This window comes from Dermacentor andersoni, chromosome 11 (assembly GCF_023375885.2).
Source record: "Dermacentor andersoni chromosome 11, qqDerAnde1_hic_scaffold, whole genome shotgun sequence".
In the NCBI taxonomy this organism is placed as follows: domain Eukaryota; kingdom Metazoa; phylum Arthropoda; class Arachnida; order Ixodida; family Ixodidae; genus Dermacentor; species Dermacentor andersoni.
In genome coordinates this window covers 94001869-94022742 of record NC_092824.1, presented here as the reverse complement: position 1 = coordinate 94022742, position 20874 = coordinate 94001869, and the positions used below count along the sequence as shown (strand labels likewise).

At 45.9% G+C, this 20874-nt stretch overlaps 2 protein-coding genes and 1 non-coding gene across 4 annotated transcripts in view; 1 reads left to right on the top strand and 2 right to left on the bottom strand.

The window, feature by feature from the left end:
* LOC126539068 (uncharacterized) overlaps positions 1–20874 on the bottom strand; it is a 60493-nt gene that overhangs the window by 16912 nt on the left and 22707 nt on the right. The gene's annotated exons all lie outside the window — the stretch shown is intronic.
* LOC126539070 (gamma-interferon-inducible lysosomal thiol reductase-like) lies at positions 1158–9208 on the bottom strand. 2 transcript variants are annotated; one of them, XM_072285497.1, is made up of 3 exons: positions 3884–9208; positions 1398–1524; positions 1158–1296 (listed from the first exon to the last, which is right to left on the bottom strand). In XM_072285497.1, the coding sequence occupies exon 1, from the start codon at positions 9068–9070 to the stop codon at positions 8207–8209; it is 864 nt and encodes a 287-aa protein (XP_072141598.1). In that variant the 5' UTR covers positions 9071–9208; the 3' UTR covers positions 1158–1296; positions 1398–1524; positions 3884–8206. The 2 variants fall into 2 exon arrangements, with proteins under 2 accessions (XP_072141598.1, XP_072141597.1); XM_072285496.1 differs by having other exon boundaries at positions 1158–1524.
* Positions 3019–3093, top strand: TRNAS-GGA (transfer RNA serine (anticodon GGA)). Its single transcript has one exon. It is a non-coding gene; the product is annotated as a tRNA-Ser (tRNA).

Here is a 20874-nt window from a genome sequence, read left to right as displayed (position 1 = left end):
TTCCCACCATCCTTCAACAAATCTGCTGTTACCTGATCCTCCCCAGCTGCCTTCCCCCTTTGCATAGCTCCCAAGGCGTTCTTTACCTCTTCCGGTGTTACTTGTGGGATTTCAAGTTCCTCTAGACTATTCTCTCTCACCTTATCGTCGTGGGTGTTATAGGTACTGTTATAGGCTCCTTATTGCGCTACAAAAAGAAGGTCCTCGAAAAACGGCAGACAGTACCTTTAACAACTTTAGCTGTACGCACAGGCACCGTTAAATTAGCGACGAGATCTCGAAACTGTGGAACGCGCATTAACTCCAAGCTAAATAGAACGTCTATGCGCGCAGTTGTTGAGTCTGTCCTGCATAAAGTGAACAGATTTTCTACAAACAGCTTGGGCATCGACTGTCCCACGCTTTTTTGTGGAACAGCCCGACTAACATTTCTACGAACAACCCGTTGGCAAGTATGCGGGGCACAATGGAGTTAAACAAAATGCTAACCATATTTATATAGCCAAAGGAACAAGTTTAAGAAGGCGAATCAGTTCGCAAGAAGACACGTAGACAATCTACAGAACGTCGAAATTCATTTTAAGGCGAAGCTTTCTTTGAGTCTTCTCCCCACCTGTCGTCAACTCTCCGGCAGAGTAAACTGGACCGGCAATACACGTCCTCGCAAAGGTACTAATGTGGTTAGTAGCGCGGACCGATCCCGGAGGCAATGCGACGTCTACAAAACCCAGTATATAATATTAACCAAGGGAAATAACCGAAGTGTCCCCGAAAAGAGAGAGAGAGAGAGAGAGAGAGAGAGTGTGTGTGTGTGTGTGTGTGTGTGTGTGTGTGTGTGTGTGTGTGTGTGTGTGTGTGTGTGTGTGTGTGTGTGTGTGTGTGTGTGTGTGTGTGTGTGCGCGCGCGCGTGCGTGCGTGCGTGCGTGCGTGCGTGCGTGCGTGCGTGCGTGCGTGCGTGCGTGCGTGCGTGCGTGCGTGCGCGTGCGCGCGCGCGCGTGTGTGTGTGTGTGTGTGTGTGTGTGTGTGTGTGTGTGTGTGTGTGTGTGTGTGTGTGTGTGTGTGTGTGTGTGTGTGTGTGTGTGTGTGTGTGTGTGTGTGTGTCGTTAGTTTCTTCATCAGGTTGCATTAGGGTGCTCAAAATGTTGAGCATACCAACGTCTTTGCAACATTTCTTTATTGAAGGTTCGTTGGCCTTGTCAAACCTTTTGCGGCAAACCTTTTTTCGGTTTTCCTGGAGGCTTGAAATTCCGTGTCCTACGGCGCCGTTGGCGACCGACGCCTTCGATGATTGGGCAGCTGAGAATGTGGAGAGTGAGAGAAAGACGTACTGCAATGACGTGCGCTTCTTTTGAACACATCTTCTCGACCTTATTAAAGTTCGAACCGTCCCCGCTGACTTTTCGTTGATCGTCCAGCTGTCGACCATACGGTCGGAGGTGTTTTTTTTTTCTTTTGTTTTTCCCCCGCGGCTGCATAAACGCCCGCTCTTGACGGTATTGAAATTTTCGCTTTGCCATACTCCGACTGCAAAAAAAAAAGAAGAAAAGAATTGCTGTGGGATCTTGGGTAACGGACGCTTAGAGGGGGAGATAAAAGGTGAAATACGATAAGGTTAACCAGAGATGATTACGGTTGGCTGAGCCTGGGCGGTGTGTGGGTTACAATATGAAATGAAGAATATACCGAAGCACAGAATGCAGTGTGTGTATGTGTGTGTGCGTGCGTGCGTGTTTGGTGCGATCTTCCTTTCCCTTATCTATTTGCACAAATAGATCTTGAACCTATGCGGGTTCGAGGGGTTCAGATTGATTTTGTCATGCAGCCAAACAAAGTACATGACCGTACATTCTTTTTTTCCTTCCGCCCCCATGGTAATGCGATGGCCACAGCCGCGAGTCGAACCTACGACCTCTTGCTCAGCAGCGGGACGCCACGTATTCAGTGAACCACAGCGCGGGGCCGTTGCAATTAAAGCCAATTTTCATTGCTAGAATTTCTATAATATACAGAAACACGGCTGATCTGCACATTTATCGCTTTTCAGGCAGCCAAGCGTAAAAACAAAACAGCAACAGTACGAGAGAAAGCGTCGTCAAAACTTCTCAAGCGCCAAATATAGAAGGAAGATGGTTTGGTTAGCCGGTGCAGCTTCCAAGTTTGAGACATAACTATAGATGCAAAAAAAAAAAAATCTGAGTAGCCGAAGAAACAGCTATAGAAAGAAAGAAGCTCCAAGTGGGAAAATGGGGTGCCCCCATTGGCGCGACGAGAAACCTTGCAAATATGCAAGGTTGCATATTTGCACCCTTCCTAATATGTCACTTCTACGTATAATATGCTATCTCGGTTTTTTCATTGTTTATGTGCATGTATTCTCCTGACAGTTCTGTTTTATTACCATTGATTGATATACACTGTTTTTCTTTTTTAATGGTTTTAATTGTATGTATCCACCTAACTGTATTAGGTTGTGTCATTAAAAACTAGATATGCGCATGACATTGTAGCTGCTACTATATATATGACTATGGGCCTACACTAGCCTTTGGCTACAGGCCCAACAGTTCCTTTGTACAAATTATTATAAATGAAAAATAAACTGAATTGAATTGAATTGAAGACTCAAGAAGAAGGGAGCATGAAGGATACATCTGTATTTGCTCACTGGTAGCGCTAATACATGCATCCCTCTGTCTTCAACCAACTCGCCCAGCAGCAAAATTTACTGAACCTCAACTGGCTTTTGCTCATCCCACCGATGGACATTTTCAAAATATGCGCCAGTCTACCATGCGCAACTCTCGTCGCGTATAGGCCCATTTCTTAAGCTGACGTATCAATTAAAAAGAAAAGACTTATCTCTCTGGCTCACTCTCTCACTCTGATGTATAAATAAACTCTGACGTAGCAGTTCTGCGGAAACCCGGAAGGCGTTTTTTCCGCAGAACTACTACGTCACACTCTTGCCTTTGCTTCGTGTTGTCGACAAATTCGACTTCGCCCTGCCATCTGCTAGCCGCCTGGTTAGCTCAGATGGTAGAGCGGCTGCCCTGGAAAGGCGGTGGTCCCGGGTTCGAGTCCCGGACCAGGACGAATTTTCCTTCAACTATGAGGCTTTTTTTCGAGGAACCCGTATGGGAGTTTCCTTTGTAGCAATTGCTACGAACGGGTGGATGTCTGATTTTCCCTTTATTCATAAATAAACTCTCTGCACATCACCAACCTATATGTCGTGTCGTTTGTGCTTCCTTATACTTAACTATGTCTCAACCTAAATATAAATGCGAATATTAAGTGCGATGAGAAGACGGCACATGCAACAGGATTGCGCAACCAATACGATGAATCTGTTTATTTGAACAAGTAAATCAGAAGTACATATGAAAATCGCAACAAACCCAGTAGATACATGACGTACTTATAGTTAAGTATTCATAGCACCAAAATATAACAGTAATAGAATCACCAAAACAGCGGCCGTCCGAGACGTGCTGAGCTGTTCGAAAAACGATCGGGAATCAGCCCGTAAAAAGCAGGTTGCACCTAGCTACATCAATTTCGTAACAGGTATTCAGCGCTCCCCTTTTGTGTTCAGAAGATGGATCAGTTTTTCTATGTAGCACCAACATGATTAAAACTATGCGCCATTTTGTGCGCATACAGAATGAGTGCCCATTATTTTGCGGTCGTTTTGACTTGCTTCCTTCGGAATTCGTTTACTTAGTCCTACCTATTTATTTCCTTCGCTAAGGTCTTGCACACGAATGTGAATACATCTTCAGGATAACCCGCATCTCGAAAAAATTTTCAACCGCGAACCTTTAAAGTTCTCACTCATGACGTTCTCACTTAAATGACGTTCTCACACAAAGTTCTGACTAACCTTGGCTATTCCCCTCTTAATTGACCCACTTAGGCCAGCAAGAGCTGAGCTAAGAAAATAAAAGACAAAAATGAGCGTACAAACTTCCGGAGGAAGCGAGTCAAACGACCGCAAGAAATATTCACTCGCTTCGTGCGTGCACAAAAGGGAAAATAACTTGAAGCACACTGACACGCGTACATCATCTTTTCCACGTGATCTCTTTTTTTTTTTTTTCCATCGGCTAGCCACTGTTACAAAGGGTAGCCGCTGTCGCTGTGCTTTGAGTGTCACTTGCATCCCTGACACAAGTTCGCGGCAAAAGAAATTAGACTCGTGACTTGCAGATTTGGTACTGCCTGGTTACTCACATTCACTACAACGTGGCAATATGCTGGTGCTAGGTACAAGGTCGATGCGTTTACAGCAAAAGAGAGAGAAAGAAAAGAAAGCGAAAGAACATTTATCTTTGCAATACGGAAGTGACATTGCACTGCCCCCCCATTCGACGCAAAACAGAGAAAAATATGCAACACTGGTGCTGTTATGCACAGTCGTAAGTAATACTTCAGGGAACACCGAATTCTTTTTCAAGTAATGATTATTCATGATATGTGGATTCGAATCCAACGTATTAATATGTAACAAGTAGCTTTCACGCTGAAGATTTAGACTCATTGGATAATTTTGTGCGAGGCATGGGTGATTAGCCACAACAATTTCTTCAAAGACATTTTGGTGTTCACCTGTCATATTCCCTGAGTTCTTCACTTTGTTTAGAGCAAGCGGGTAGCAAACGAGGGGAAAACGGGTAATTAGAAGAAAAGAAAATCATTCGGTGGCATATATAAAACCAAACTACAACGGTGGCTGGAACTGAAGATGTACCCGTTTCAGATACAAATTAATTTTTATGATTTGAAAATTTAGCTTTTCTTTTTTCGCATCTTAAACATTACTGAAACAGGCAGCTGCCAAAAACGAGATAAAAATCGTGAGTTTCTCGGATTTATTGCTTCCACAAGGGCGCGATCCGCCACCCCTAAACTCCCAACACTATATTCAGCTATATGAGCGAGATCGAGTGCACAACGTAATGGACTTAGAAACAACGACTATCTATCTACTTGCAGCTCGAGTATGCATTGGCGCCAGAGTCATCTCTGCTAATGCTTCCAGGAAACTATGCCGAAAAGCACTCAGGTACCCATTTCATAGTACTTAATTTGTTATTGTTTATTTTTTCGGACAAGCCTAGCGCATAATAACCTATTTTGATCAACAAGTCTAAATGAGAAGTAACATGAAATATATATATATATATATATATAACGTCATTATTATTGCCTATTTTTTTAGATTTATAAGATGTATCTTAACGAAGAACTGTCAAGCTATAAGCCGGACATTTCGACACACGTTGGAATTACCATATACGTCAATCTCAGAGTTCGCGGAAGCTTCGTAATCCGGAAAAGAACGTGAGCGATCTTTCAGATTCCGGCAACAAGTCGCTATGACATCGTGACTTTTGACAAGCGTTTGCTGGGAAATTGCTTAAATATAAAGAAGGATAACGTTGTATTATCCAGCAAGTAAAAAAAAAAATACTCGACCTGGCCACTGTGAGAACCTTTTCTTGGCTAAAGCAATCTGCAAATAATGAAAGATCACCTGCAAGACTCGATGTCAAGTTGACGTCACGTTGACGTCATAGGCGCTGCGCGCGGACTGGACGCGAAATTCGAGAGGCGGAAGTTCGGCCTTCATTCCGCTCACAAGCACCCCTTTCTCGCCAAAGAAATGCAAACGACCTTTTTAGAAGAGCATTATACCACTCTTTGACTGATTTACTGCTTCTCAATATCATCTCTTTAAAGCCGCCACTGCATGTGATCGCCGCTACAGAAAATATCACAAACCAGGTACAACTTGAACGGACGCTATGGATGGCAGGGGCTGAAACTGCCGCTAGAATTGTAAACTATAGAACCCGCACACAGATTCTTGTATGGCACACAATCATGCAAAACAACACAAATAATAAAAGCTCCCCTTCTCGAAAACAACTCTCCGTCGCTTGCCCCGCGTAACGCGCAGCGATAGATTGCGGTGACCGAAGGCGTCGGATGCCGCTCCGAGGCAAGAAAAGTGACCACGCGACTACAGCCTCCCTCATCGCGCGTGGTTACAACACGCAAATATGACTGCAAACCACTCCTTAAACCTCGCGATATTAGAAGGCAGTAGTATACGTGAGGCTTTAGCATCACCATAATTTAGGACATTTCTCCGCACTTAGTGACGTCATCGCATTTCTCGGCTACTGTCGAAGTTATTTGAAAACTTCTGCGGCTGCGTGAAGAAAGCAGACGACAAGGGCAGCGCGCATCGAAAATGGCACGTCGCACGCAAATTGTGACGGAAGCGTCAGCAGAAGTGACAGAATCAGTGACCTGCGCCGGTGGCACTTTCTCTCTTTCCCAACGCTTTTCCAACTACGAACAGAAGCGGTCATAACCCTTCCTGTAAACGTGGCAGTTGGCAGCTCTAATCTTCCGTTTCCGCCATGGCGCAACAAAACGATGTAGTTTTGTTGAAGATAAAGCTCCCTAACAAAAGTATTTCTTTTAATTCCTTTTATTTGTTTGTTTTTGTGACAGCCTATTAAAGTTTATAGACGCTTTTCTGGGAAGCCGATACGTTGCCAATGTAAAGAGTGTTTCAGCGAACACTTTCAAAACAATTTTTTTTTTAATTGCCTGCGGCAGGTAGCACAATTATAGTCCGTGAGCTGGTCTATACTTAAAGAGGCGGACATTACTTGAACAAAAAATTGAAACACATAATGGACTAATTAAAAAAATTATTAACTATGTTTTTAACTAATTACTTCGTGGCACATATCGCAATTTACAGACAATCTAAAAAAAGAAAACTGAAAGTGTTCGCTGAAACGCCCGGTACAGGCTGTGGACGTATGCCCTTACATTTGTCATCAGGGAACACTTTCGGAAGTGTACAGTCCGCAATAAAACAAAGTAAGTAGACCTGTTAACAACTTTTGTTTGTAGTTAGTTCTGCAGAATTTGTTTCAAAAAGGCAATAGGAAAACAAAGCGGTCTTTGCGAAGTGAAAATATAATCTAAGGGCCGTCTATATTCATGATAATAAGCTTCAACTCATCAGTAGTCGAACTCACAAACTCTTCTCAAGTAAGATTGAACTCACAGTGTTCGGGATTTCTAAAAGCATTCGCATTCAGCTTTGCCTGTTGTTAAAACAGTGCTGAGTTATTATTGCTGCAAGTGGCTATCGATTATTTAGCTGCCATTTACGTTAACTTCGCTTTGTGTCCCTTTAACGTGCGTCGAATTTTAAGATTATCACTGTCACGTACTACTTTATATATCTGGCAATTTAAGTTCTACGTTTAATTTACAAATTTCTTCGTACAGTCATTGACAATGGCCACCTCTTTCTGAACAGAATATTCTAAATATGTACATTTTTACCACGTGCATGTACGTGAGTACACGTCTTACATGCATACCCGTACGAATCAAACCTGAATCTGATCCCCGGTTCCTGCGTACCACTGACTGTCCATTCACGGTTGCCAGCAAGGCGATACCAGGAAGGAGCCAACCAATCGTCCGAAAACTCTATCATGTGAATAGCTTTGTGAGGGATACGCTACTGATTGGGTGATACGCCATAACTTGCCTCCACAACACCGCAAAGCCATGAACAGGCTACAAAAGCAAACTAGCGTTATGGTGTGCGCGCCATACGCAAAGCACAACTCACGTTTCAAAAACACACCGTTTGCGCAGACCAATGATCCCACGTGCGTTCCGCGATATTACTCCGGTAGATATGCGGAATTTCTACGGAATCCTTGTCGATTACGTAAAAAAAAAATATGTGCGACACACGTGAGGGATCATTGCACTGCGCAGGAAAGTGTTTCAACAGAGCTGCAGCGATCACCACAGAGCAAAGAGACCCGCTCGACAGTACTAAAATGCTGCTGCCTGAGCGTCTCCAGCTGGTCGAGTCTCGCGATCCAGCGACGTTCACGGCGCTAACAGCAACGTCGATGAAAGGCCGAGCACGTTACTGGACACCGCATCGTCGTCAGTGCCGAGGAAAGTGATGGCATATACAGACGTCTCACGCAGAAGAAAGACGGGGAAGAAAGATCTACGGACAAAGCAAAGGAGTCGTTTTCGAGAAGGGACACGCATTTTCATATGACCACCCATCACTTCCTGTATTCCACGTATACTTCCTATAAAAGCGATGCGGAACGGGTTAGCCTGAGAAACGCGCACCACATATTCACTTGCCCGCGGCAGCACATGGCGAAACGCGGTAGTCGTCGTACGGGAGGTGTTCGCACATGAGCTTCATGAGATCCTTTTGGGCGTAGTACTCGACGTAGTTGTCCTTCTCTCCGTCGACCACGACCAGCGGTACCCGGGCGACGTAGGACTGTACCTTCCACGTCTCCAGGCCGGTTTCGAGCAGGTAGCGGGTTCCCTTGTTGGTCACGCATTCTTGAATCTTCGACCACTTCACCCCGGTGCCTTCGACGCACTTCTGGCCCGCCAGGTGAGGCTGATAGCTCTGGGACATGCAGGCCAAGATCTTCACGACGGTCATCTGCTTCTTCACGACGTGCACGACGCAGGTCTCGATCATGTTGCCCATGCATTCGTTCGTGCCGTGTTGACAGGTGAAGTGAGGCACCGGGGCGCTGACGTTGTCGACGCGGGCCTTGCCGAACGGCAAGATGGTGAGGTTCATGAACTTGTTCATCTTCTGGTACGTGGGCAGCAGCTGACCGTAGATGAAGCGCCGGCTGTAGGGACAGTGCGACTCGTACACGACGACAACCTCCACCTTTTTGGTCACGGTCACGACCGAGATGCTGGGTCTACGTGTCGTCGTCGTCGTCGTCGTCGTGGTGGTCGTTGTCGTCAAGTTCCTGTCAGGTTTCTCTAAGACGTTAACGTGCGCTTTCCTATAGTTCTTTCCCGATAGACTTCCGGCGTTCTGGTCGTCGTCGTCGGTATCTGACTCAGGCTTGTAAAGCTTGTTGTCGGTAGCAGGAGCTCCGGTCACCAGCGCCGAGGCGCACCACACGAAGATCAAAACCGCTAAAACTCGGCTCAGAGAGCCGCCAGTTCGAGCACGCTTCATCGTCTGAGGCGTGCCGCGCGGTCTTCAACAAGCGGCACGCGACTTTGTTCCACAACACAGACGCGCGGTCGGCTCGCCTTAACCGCAATGAAACATCGATCGTGTCTATAGCTGTCGGCTACGTCGTGCGCTCGAGAGAAAGGGCGGGGAGGAAGTGACGATACGATACGTCACTACCTGCGGTGATCCCGAAAAACGAAGTCAAGAGTGGAGCTCGCTTTGAACAATGCATACAGAACGCCGAGAAGCCAGAGATTCGTGCGGGAGCCAAGAGTGAAACAGTCGGCGGCTCAGGCGCGTCAGCCATAGGCTGACATTTAGGCAAGCATTCCGCCGAGGAAGGCCCAGCTGTGTATTTTCTTTTAAGTTCGAAACGCGCCCTTTTGTTACTGGTTTGAACCTTGAACACTAAACCCGAGGAGGCGAGAAACGCAGCTGTGCTTGAAATACTTTTTTCGGTAGAAAACTTCAGCGTAGAGAAAACACCTACGGTAGAAGCGTATACCTGAATAAATGAAGACGCAAACATCGACGCACGACAGCGACGTCTTTGGACGCCGCGTTAAACAAACGTGCCAAGAGCTGTCACCGAAATGATCGACGGCGCTCCGCGCTTATCTGCTGGCGTAGAGATGCCCTCGTAGAGCTGTTTTGGGTTCCGCCGAAGCGAATATAGATTGCTTGAGAAGCTGGCTCTCAGGTTGGTACGCACTCGATGGATGGTGGTTCGTTACGAGAATGACATCATTCCGTCAGTGTTCGCCTCGCATGAGGTATAAAGGGAGAGGCAGTTAAGGTCCCTAGATGAAACACGTTCTATATCTATCTATCTATCTATCTATCTATCTATCTATCTATCTATCTATCTATCTATCTATCTATCTATCTATCTATCTATCTATCTATCTATCTGTAACGGATACATATATATATATATATATATATATATATATATATATATATATATATATATATATATATATATATATATATATATATATATATAGAGAGAGAGAGAGAGAGAGAGAGAGAGAGAGACTCAGCCGCAGCATACAATCAGTGCAGTGCAAGTTTGCGCGCATTGATAAGGTCTAAAGCACAACCAAAGAAAGGCTTCTAAATAAAACCTGATTGACCCACTTGAAACCTTATCCTATACCCATCCTAAAGCATTACACATCACTACAACCCGTTTTTATCGTCAAAGCATACCATCTTCATAGCAATGTTGCACGGATAATTCTGCGGAGTCAGAAAGATATTCGTTTACTGAGATAATCAGCTTCCAGTATTTCTGCATAACTTTTTTTTACTCAGGTGTAACGGTTGTAAACAGAAGGTTGTCTTGCATGCTTTATGGCGCTGAATGCGGCATTACGAAACATCGCCAGCCGGTTGATGGATACGTTTTATTCAGTATTCCGGTATATTTCTTTTTCTATTTTGCATTTCTTCTGTTTTGTTTTGTACTTCGTCATTTTGTATTTTCTTCGCTTCCTCCGTACTTAAATTCTGATATATACGCCCACGTCAATCGCTATATCCAAATGCAAAAAGATCATTACAATAATAATAATCAAGGGGGGCGAATTCGATGCATTGGTCGCGACCATCTCCTAAAAGTTCCAATATGCAACCTGAGTAGGGGAACTTCTTTGCACATTCACTTTAGTTACACATGCAACCAACGAAAGAAATGTCTCAAGTTATTGATCATTCGAGTCATGTACACTTTGTCAGGTGTTTTTCGTCGACAACCTCTCTTTCCTTTCCTACCTCTCTCACACAACCGCTTTAGACGCGGGGCCATCGGCACTGAAAGGACGTATGCTGTCGCCTCACTTGTTTTCGATTTCATTGTGGGGCCGGCAAATACGTCTAATGCAGACGTTGCTGCCTGCTTTGAGTTACACATCTGCACTGAGAGGGCGCCGCACTACCGTAAAAGAGAAAGGGCCTCTAAAACCACTCCGAGCTCGAAGGCGAGTGAGAGTCAGGTTTCTTGATCGCCATTGCCACTGTCTTCTCCTCGCCGCGTATTTCTCAAGCAGGCACGTGTACACTAGGACACTATGTCCATACCGAGTGGTGCGGGACGAGGGACGTCAGTTCCGGTTCTTCAGTTCCGTTATGGAGCGATTCGGACAGTTCGCCGATTAGACTGACGGACCTATCGCCGATATATATGGACCGACGGATAGTTCGCCGATTCGTCAGTTGCGACATGGACCAATCGACAGCCTTCTTTTTTTTTCTTTTTTTTATTCTGGTGACGTCGCGTGTATGACCCTCCTGGCGTCACGACGTGCGAAGAAGGGCTCGAATAAAGCCCGCAAAGAAGCACGCGATTGCACGTTGTTTCAATTGTCAGAGGTGTCTTTTATATGCTCTTAAAGAAAACACACACACAGAAATGTGTGGTTTTACGTGCCAAAACCGCGATCTGAGTTCGAGGCACGTCGCAGGGAAGGACTCCGAAATAATTTCGACCACCTGGAGTTCCTTGATGCGCACCTAACGCACGGTGCACGAGCTTCTTTTTTTTTCCATTCCGACCGCCCTCGGAATGAGGCCACCGCGACAGGAATCGAACCCTCGACCTCGAGCTAAGCTTCGCAATGCCATAGCCACTGGGCTAGCTCGGCAAGTAAGGTGTTACTTAAAGCCCCGTGCTTCAGTCAAAGTTTGTGCTCCTGTAACGTTCAGATATGACAACGCACCCTCTCTCTATACTGTCGAAGACAAGTCCATTTGCCGAAACGTTATCTCCCGGGTGAGGCATTTCTCATTAGGCCACTGATTATGATGATGATGATGATGATGATTCCACTGATGCCCATCATCCTGTGGAACACTTCGTCTTCCTCGGCCGTCTCTAGGAGTGCATATGAGGAGCCCTTTCCTCTAGCCCTCTTCTTCCCATCTCCCCTTTTCCCTTCCCTCAGCGTACGGTAGCCAGCGTACGGTCGCGGGGCTCCACGACTAAACGCCAATACGAGGAAATAGAGCTCAACCTGAGGGATGGCAGACCTATACCCGTGGTCCCTTGCATCCGCGTTCTTGGTATGACCATAGAAGCCAACGGAGCTAACTCTACGGCTATCTCAAAGATCCTTCGACAGACCGCCAATACATCCAGACTGCTGAAACGAGTGACCAACCGGCGAGGGGGTATGAAGGAAGACAGCCTCATCCGCCTTGTCCAATCTTTTATCGTCTGTCACATTACTTATGTTGCGCCCTTTCTCAACTGGTACAAAGCTGAAAAGACTAAACTGGACATCATCATTAGAGGAGCCTATAAGCAGGCCTTAGGACTACCCAACCACACCAGCACGGATCTTCTACTACAATTAGGTATCCACAACACGCTAGACGAGTTAATCGAGGCCCAACGTCGATCTCAACTAGAGCGGCTTACTCTCACGGAAACGGGCCGCAGCATTCTAAACAAGCTTAATATCACCTACCACCGTCAACATGGAGACAAACACCCAATACCACGCGAAATTCAGCAATGGATACACGCCGACCCTATTCCGGAAAACATGCACCCAGACTACAACAAAGAACGCAGGAAGGCACGAGCTACTTCCCTCATCAAAGCTTACGCCAACACAGCGGGTGTCACCTTCGTCGACGCAGCTGAGTACCAAGATGGACGGCGCTTTGCGGCGGTTACCACAGCAGGCGGCTTGCTCCGACATGATGCCAGCATCATTACAAAAAATGCCGAGACGGCCGAGGAAGTGGCCATTGCCCTGGCCACTCTTGACCCATCCTGTCACACCATACTGAGCGATTCTCGCGCAGCAGTCAACAACTACATCAAAGGTCGTATTTCTCATCAATCACTCCGTATCTTACGACAAGCCCCGCATTCGTCTGAAAATCAAATCACCCTCGTCTGGATCCCAGCACACGCCGGCGTTGTCCACCCGCACCTCACCAACCTCAACGAGGTTACACACTCCGTAGCACGAGGACTAGTCAACCGTGCCGGAGACGGTGCAGGTGCACCCGCAGGGCGCGACCGCCTTACAAGATACAACGACCTTGTAAAGTCATTTTACCTCGCAAGAAGAACCTTCCCCACCCCTCACCGCAAGTTAAACAGGGCACAGGCAACCACCCTTCGCCTGCTACAGACGAATACATACCCCTCCCTCACACGCTATCACACTATATACCCCGACATCTACCCGAGCCAGACGTGCAAGGTCTGTAAAACTGAATCGGCAACACTCCCCCACATGCTATGGGAGTGCAAAGATCAATACCAAGAGCTTAATCCCGTGACCCTCTCGTCGAGATGGCACGCCGCCCTGCGCAGCTCCCATCTCGACGACCAACTCTGGGCGACCCAGCAGGCCTACGAAGCGGCGAAGAGGCAAGACCTCGACGTCCCATCGTGGGAGGCCTAGGCCCAGCCGACAGAACTGCTGGTGTTCATTAAAGTTTACTCTCTCTCTCTCTCTGTCTGTTGGTCCTCCACAAAAGAGAGAACAGCCGAAGTGCCCCATAAGTGGCCTTCAAACCACACCACGTTCAAAGCACATATTTTGTGGAAGTGCCGATCGTTGGCTGCCCACAAAAGAAGCGGGCCATCCATGGACTGTCTCTCCGTGCTGCAAACGACGAGGTTTACAAATAATGGAGCACATATCTAACAGCAAGCCCGTCTAAATGAGTAAATTAGGCTGTTTGGTTTTATAAGGAGCAATGATCTTTATAAATTCATTTAATGCCTAGGCCCTGAGGTCATTTGTACATTTATTTTCTTTTTCTTTTATTTCCCCCCTTTTATTAGTTTTTAATACAGCCGTTTCATTACTCATTCACTCACTCGCTCTACTGTCTGATGACTCGATAGTGGTGCCACTAAACGATCAAGCTGTTCGGTTCGCTTGTTCCTACTCGTTCATGTGCTTTACGGCTGTAACGCGGGCTTAGTATTGAAAACACGTCGACAGGAGAAAAAGAAGCTCCCCTTCGCATGGACGTTTGACTCTGGAGTTTTGCAAGACGTGTAGCGCCACCTGCCGGTGCGAACAGGCAGTAATTGAGTAGTGTGAAGCCCGACTCCTTTGCTAAGTTGCCTATGCAGCTAGCGACTGCGAAACAACGATTTAACCAGATTTTGGTCCATATTGCGAGTGCTTTGCGCATTTAACACCCAGACAGAGAGCAACGAAATTCTACGCTAGTCGGACGCGCCGCCGAACTGCCAAAAGCGCTTGATGCCTCACTGTTCAAACTGATGGCGGAAACGACGGCAACCGCGATAGCGCCGCGCGCTACGAAGAAACGCCGCAATCGACGCTACTGTTGTGTTGTAAATTGTCATGAACGTGAAGGACGGAATAACAACGTTCAGTTTTGCCGATTTCCATCGCGATCGTATGAAGGGGAAATGCGAGAGCGCTGGATACGGGCCGTTCAACCTGTTGGGTAACCGGATTACAACACAGCGGCTCGCATGAGAAAGTGCGACAATTTTGTTCTTCTGTAATTGTGTTGAGTAGCCCTGATGGAGGACCGTGGTGACCAAGCGAAAACTCAAGAATCTGCAGCCGCCACTTCGTTGGTAACAGAAAAAACAACGTTGCGAACCATCCTGCTTATGTGCCATCGATATCTCTACCTTTTAACAGACGTCCGCCTCCGCTTGACTCAACAAGTGTAACGGAGAGATTTGGCAGGTCAGCTTAACCAAATATTTTGGTTCGTTTATGAATTCAAAATCCTGTTCTAGAGCATCGTTGTATCGCGAGCTCATTTCTCCTTTCGGTATTTTGTATGTCCTGCGCCGATACAACAAGCACGCTTCGCAATGTGCTGAGCCTGCTCGACTGCGTTTTTCAAATGTGAGTAATAAAGTTGCTGTAGGAGCACTGGATGAGTAATTGCGAAGTAATGCACGTGTGTAAAGAAAAAAAATGTCTCATTTATTTACATTTATTTGTGCGCGCTTGTTGCTCAAAGCGTCTGCGAAAAGTTCAAATTAAGGTACTAAGCGATGCTGTAGCTCCTGCGAGAAAGAAAGATGCAGCGCGCAGGCACTGTAGGAAGCTTACTTTCGTTATGATCCCACGCTGTTTGCTGCCTTGGAAAACGTTTGCTGTTTGCTGCCCTGGAAAAGGCTATGAAAGGATTTACTCTCTGTAAATAATTGCGAGACAAAACATTACGATAAAATACATAAAAATATAGGAGATACTTAAGTCTTGTGTTCAGGACATTTTCAATATGAACCAATTTGAAATGCTTAGATTTTTATGCTGATATGCCTACAGACAAACCTGATGCTCTCTGTACTTGCGAGTTGCAGCACGCCGAAACAACACTTGAGACTTTATTTTATATTGTACACGTAGTTCGTCCTGCTGAGCTTATTTTCCGAAGCGTGGATGGCCGGAAAAAGCTTTCCAGGTCCTTAATTTTTAGGAAACCGTGCCTCAACACAAACGAAAGAGAAGGGGCCATTGTGGCCTATGCACCTTCGCTTGCGGACAGCTCTCCTTGCACTACTCAGTTCGCGCCAAGGCTCCGATGGGGGCGCTGGTGACGGGTTTTTCCGCAGCGCCGCCTGGGCAGAGTCTGAGGTCTATTGCGGCAGCGTGGTCATAACGTGTGTGCACGCGTCAGTGGCCTCAGCTTGTACCACGAGACCACCGCATAAGTATCAGCGATGCTAACAGCCTCTTCTTGTTTTTTGTTTTCTTTTTTTTTTTTTGTTCACGTTTAAAGCCACGCTAGATACACTTGGCGAGCGTATTAAACCGGTCTCATTAAACGATACCGTAATGAATTATTTGTTGCGTTTTCGAGGAATTGAGAGGGAGGGAGAGATATTGTATAAAACACACGCAGTGGCATAAGAAATTGAGGCTCCATACTATAGCATAATTATTGGATCGGCAGCTATACCCAACAAAAAAATAAGAACGAAACGAAAATTTTCTGTCATTACTCCTCGAAGCAGCAGGCACGAAGGCGCAAGAATGTAAGTTTACGAAACTACAGGGTTATAAAACATCCTGCGACCAATTAACCGCACCAGCTCTGCGCCTATCACGTTCTGCCGCTGCTGCGAAAGAAGACGAACCTGCCGTTTCAATTGCCAACCACGGTGGCAGCGTTTCGGTAACAGCTCAGGGCGGCTAATGCAGCTACGAATACAGTCAACAGCAAAAGTATACGGGATGAGGTTTCCTATTCAAATGTGAATTCCCTCACTGTTAAGGCGTGACACTTCGTATTTAATTAATCACTGCGTAGGTGGCGAAGGCTACTACATGCTGGAACATTTATTTCAAGGGCTGTGCGACCACGCTTCGCGAGAATTCAGCTTCTTGGCAGATCCTGCGTCCCGTAAACTTTCGCGGTTGACTGTAAGTAGGTTTCGACACGCACCGACGAAGCCTCGGCAGAAGTGACTAATGCGGAGCGGCTCAGTGCGGCCGGCGTTCCCGATCACAGTTGGCGTTTGGCTTTGAGACGTCATTCTTCTTAGAAGCAACGGCATAATCTGCACTTTGACGGCAGCAGCAGTACAAGATGCCGAAGAAGAAAAAACAAAATACATTTCTGCTCAACGACGTGTGGAATACCGATGTCGTGCAAACGAACAAACGTATACCGAACGCGGAATCGTCAGGAAAAAAAGGTCGCAGTTGCGCCCGAAGAGCGAATCAATAACGAGAGGGATGACAAAGCAGTAGAATATCAGGCGAAGTAGGGCCCGCAGTTCCACGGGCAGTATACGAAACGCAGTAAATGTTCGATTATAATAGCCAAACACACGTGGTGCCAAGCGCTTAAAGAGACACGCACGAACACATGTCACTCGGTGGCTGCGAGCGCTCGCGCTCACGACGCTGCTGCGATCACGAACGCCGCCAGGGGGCGGCGCGCTTGCTTGCGCCAAAGCGAACGTTCCGTGCTGCCGCTCCCTTTAGGGCAGATCACGTGTCCTCCAACGCTGAGCGTTCGTGCGCCATCGCGACCGCGGCGCCGGCACCGTGTTGTTCGTACAAAAATACGATGCCCGTGTAATTGCCTAATTGTGTCTGAAGTGTCCGTATAACCGATAAACGCGCTGATATATATCTTACGTTAAAGGAAAATAAACTAGCTTTTGTTTCCTTAAAGTGGTATCCTCAGACGTTACAGAGGTGGATATAGCGATATTTAAAGCAGCGCGTTCAGAATACAGATTTTTTTTTTTTTCAGATTCCGCTGCACCTTTGTTAGTCCGGCGTGCAAAGTTTTAGGTCCTGGAGAAAATGTGGGCGGACCATGCACGACCCAGTGACTCAAAGGTGCAAAGAAACGTACTGCCAGTTAAATAGACAAGCCTACAGACCTGACATCATGAAGCTAGAGTGACTCTGCTGGCGTGTCCGGTGTGTGAAAAGATTGATTGATTGATTGATTGATTGATTGATTGATTGATTGATTGATTGATTGATTGATTGATTGATTGATTGATTGGTCGATTGATTGGTCGATTGATTGATTGAACAAGCATTGACCAATGACCACTGAGCTGTGACCACTGAACAAGCATTGAACAATGACCTGTTTGGGTTTTACCTGCCTGCTTAAAACTCCGCTCTTCATATAGCAATAGACTGATTGATTAACGTCCTGCACCAATCAGGAACTTCGAATCACCTTCGAATCAGTCAGCCTTTATAAGACAGGGGTAACTAAAGATTGCTGGGAGAGGCCTTCGTCATGCAGTGGACATAAATATAGGTTGATGATGATGATGATGACGATGGTGTTGATAATGATGATCAATGAGGGCGTCTCTAACGTCCTGATTATAGTTTTAACGTACCACTTCTCCCAGAAGGATTAAGCGATGCGACAGAAATCGAATCACTGCAATCCTCCTGCCTGTGTTGCGCTGCTCCATGAATAGAGCTATTATAACTCGAAGGCGGTCATTCTCTTACGAAGGAGGGAAAATTTCCCGCGACAAGAGAAGCGGCAACGAAATTAGTAACGGGTGTCATTTGACTGACACGCAACGCGCAGCTCGGAGTGAAGCTTATGGGGGTGCATTAAAAAAGCAAAAAAGATGCTACCGCCTAAGCCATCGCGCTGCCTTGACATTTAGCACGTGACGTAAACTTATCAACAGAACGAACTGTATCCCACAGTTGGGATGCCTAGGTCGTTTACACTTGATCGGGAATCGCTCAATGGCTTGTCGCGTAGATGTGGAGTGTTTTCGTGAGTGGTTGTGTGTGTGTGTATATATATATGGAGAAAATGAAGAAAAGGAGTACGACGCAGGTTAGGTTGAATAAGCACAGTATATTTGACTGACGTTTCGGCTGGTGGACCAGCCTTTGTCTGATCGACCAGCCGAAACGTCAGTCAAATATACTGTGCTTATTCAACGTACGTCGTACTTTTTTTCTTCATTACATATATATTGTTACACCCAAATGTTAGACACGAGGTGTTTAATGCAGAACCAGATGAATCTGGTTGATAGGCGCATCATGAGAGCGGTCCCGAGGCAGCTTGGATAACGTCGTTGTCTTCTTTCTTCCACCTGGTTGTCTGCGCGGCAGCCGTGGTTCATATATATATATATATATATATATATATATCACGCCACATTTACCATACATTAAAAAATTCTCGTATGATCATATATCCCATACAAACCATGTCTTCGTGCGACATTATTAGATATGGAGGTTATGGCAATATCACATATGAGTTTTTCTTTCTCTCCTGTTTTTGTTTGCTATTCAAAGGTCATACAGGAAATGCAAACACTAATAATAAACACTAATAATAAGTCCAACTGGTAATTATTACTCAGAAACAGGGCCACTCGCTGGGGATACAATAGAAACATAGTATGAGCTTACGAAAGATAACGAATTCTTGGCTTATTTTATCAATCGTGCAGTATGCACTGGAGATCATGTTACCCGTGAAAAGGACCGCGTGGGACTAATTTAGACTACACGCAGTTGAGAATGAACAGTAAAGCAAATTCGTTGGTTCACTCTGAACGCACTGAGTCAGTAGGATGCCCTTGTGGACATCAGACCTAAATATTATATTTTGCGGAAGCGTTATTGTCAATTTAAAAAGGGATATTAAATATTGCACGTTTGCATCGATCAGCGACACTAATCCGGGCGTTTCTAGCAATTTCTGTCCGTCTGACGTCACATAGGATACTGATGACGTCCCACAGGCGACCAGTTTCATTGGCTCCAAGCAAGCACCGCGTATGTTCTACACATATACTGGCGGTGCGGAGATGTTAAAGTCGTATTTTTAACGCATGCATAGTTGTTTGCCCGTAAAGAAACAAGCAAAGGACTTCTGGAATGCAAGCAAAGTATATGACTCTTAAAGCAATGACGCACTTTCGTTGTAAATGACGACTGCATACTTGATACTTGCGAAAGCCAGTGTGGAAAGGTCTGCCAATGAAGCATTGTCTCGAAGAGTACGACGACTGTAGTTCAGTTATAGTTGCAATAAAGATATTATACAATCTCTGTTGATATGCCCGCTGCCTAATCACGGATAATTCGAGCGAAATAAGCCCTGCCTCAACACGACCGTAAAAATGTAGAGGTATTTAAATTTCATTGCAGCGTTGTATCTACATATGGTATGCTCGCTGCAATATAACAACGCTTTGTAAAAACAAATATGACATATATTGGCATGACATACTTATGTGTAACCTGTTAGAATTGATGAATTGGAATAAGTTGTCAAAACGAAAGAAGAAGTAAATAACCCTTTGGTTAGTTGTTGTACTCTATACCATACGCGTTATGGTATAGAGCATGCAGCTTTCTTTTCTCCTTAACATGCACACATCGTTCAAGCGAATGTTGTAAGTCGCACGTTAAAGCTTCTGCGTCCTCGCTGTCTAACTGTCTTACGCGTATGCGAAAAAAAAGAGCATCTGCTGCCTGTATCCTCCACGGTGACGCACGGCATAGCGTGCAAAAGTCATCCCCCAAATTCCAGCTACAGCTGCGCACCGTTCTGCGCAGCCAGGGGAAAGGAGGTTATGGAAGTTATTTACTAAAATCATTAGAAGAAACTTTGGCGCGACCGTCATTCAAGTGCCACTGAGTATGGTGGTTAGCAAACACATTTGTCTTACCTTCGTGATTACGACTTCAGGCCTTCTCGTGGCGTTACTTGTTGCGCTTTCTTTCTTCTAAATTTCCGAGCGATTGTATTTTTTTCTAAGCGCGTCAAGGCAACAAGTATCTGTGCATACGCATAACGATTGTGAGTTGTTCCGTTTATATAACGCAACATTTGCTATATTTGTCTTTAACCTTTAGCCAGCGACTTTTCACTTGGTCGATGCGCGCGAGCGAAAAGCCAACGATGAAACGCAGCTGCTCGGCGGCTACCGCTTTTTTTTCGCGCGGTATTATTTTGTTTAAGACGGAACACCACTTGAGCTTTCTTCGTTCTGCGGAGACGTCGACGACGTTTAATTACAGCGCCATACGGAGACTCGTTTGCATCACTCACCCCACGCCCTACAACGTCCACGTCAAGTAATCGAATGCAAATATAGCAAAATATTGGAATTCAGTCGAATATTCGAGCAATACGGGGTTTGAATATCGACTCGAATACTAAGTGTTTCCTCGGTTATCAAGTAATAAAAAAAAGGGGGGGGAAGGGGGGGAGAAGAGACATGGCGAAGAAACAATCGAAATGGATGATTTATTTTATTCAATGCCAAAGCTCGCATTCCTATTTGCAAGGCCAGTTGTGGAGAT

Coding starts and splice junctions, on each gene's coding strand:
- LOC126539070 (XM_072285496.1), bottom strand. CDS start 9,070: ATGAAGCGTGCTCGAACTGGCGGCTCTCTGAGCCGAGTTTTAGCGGTT.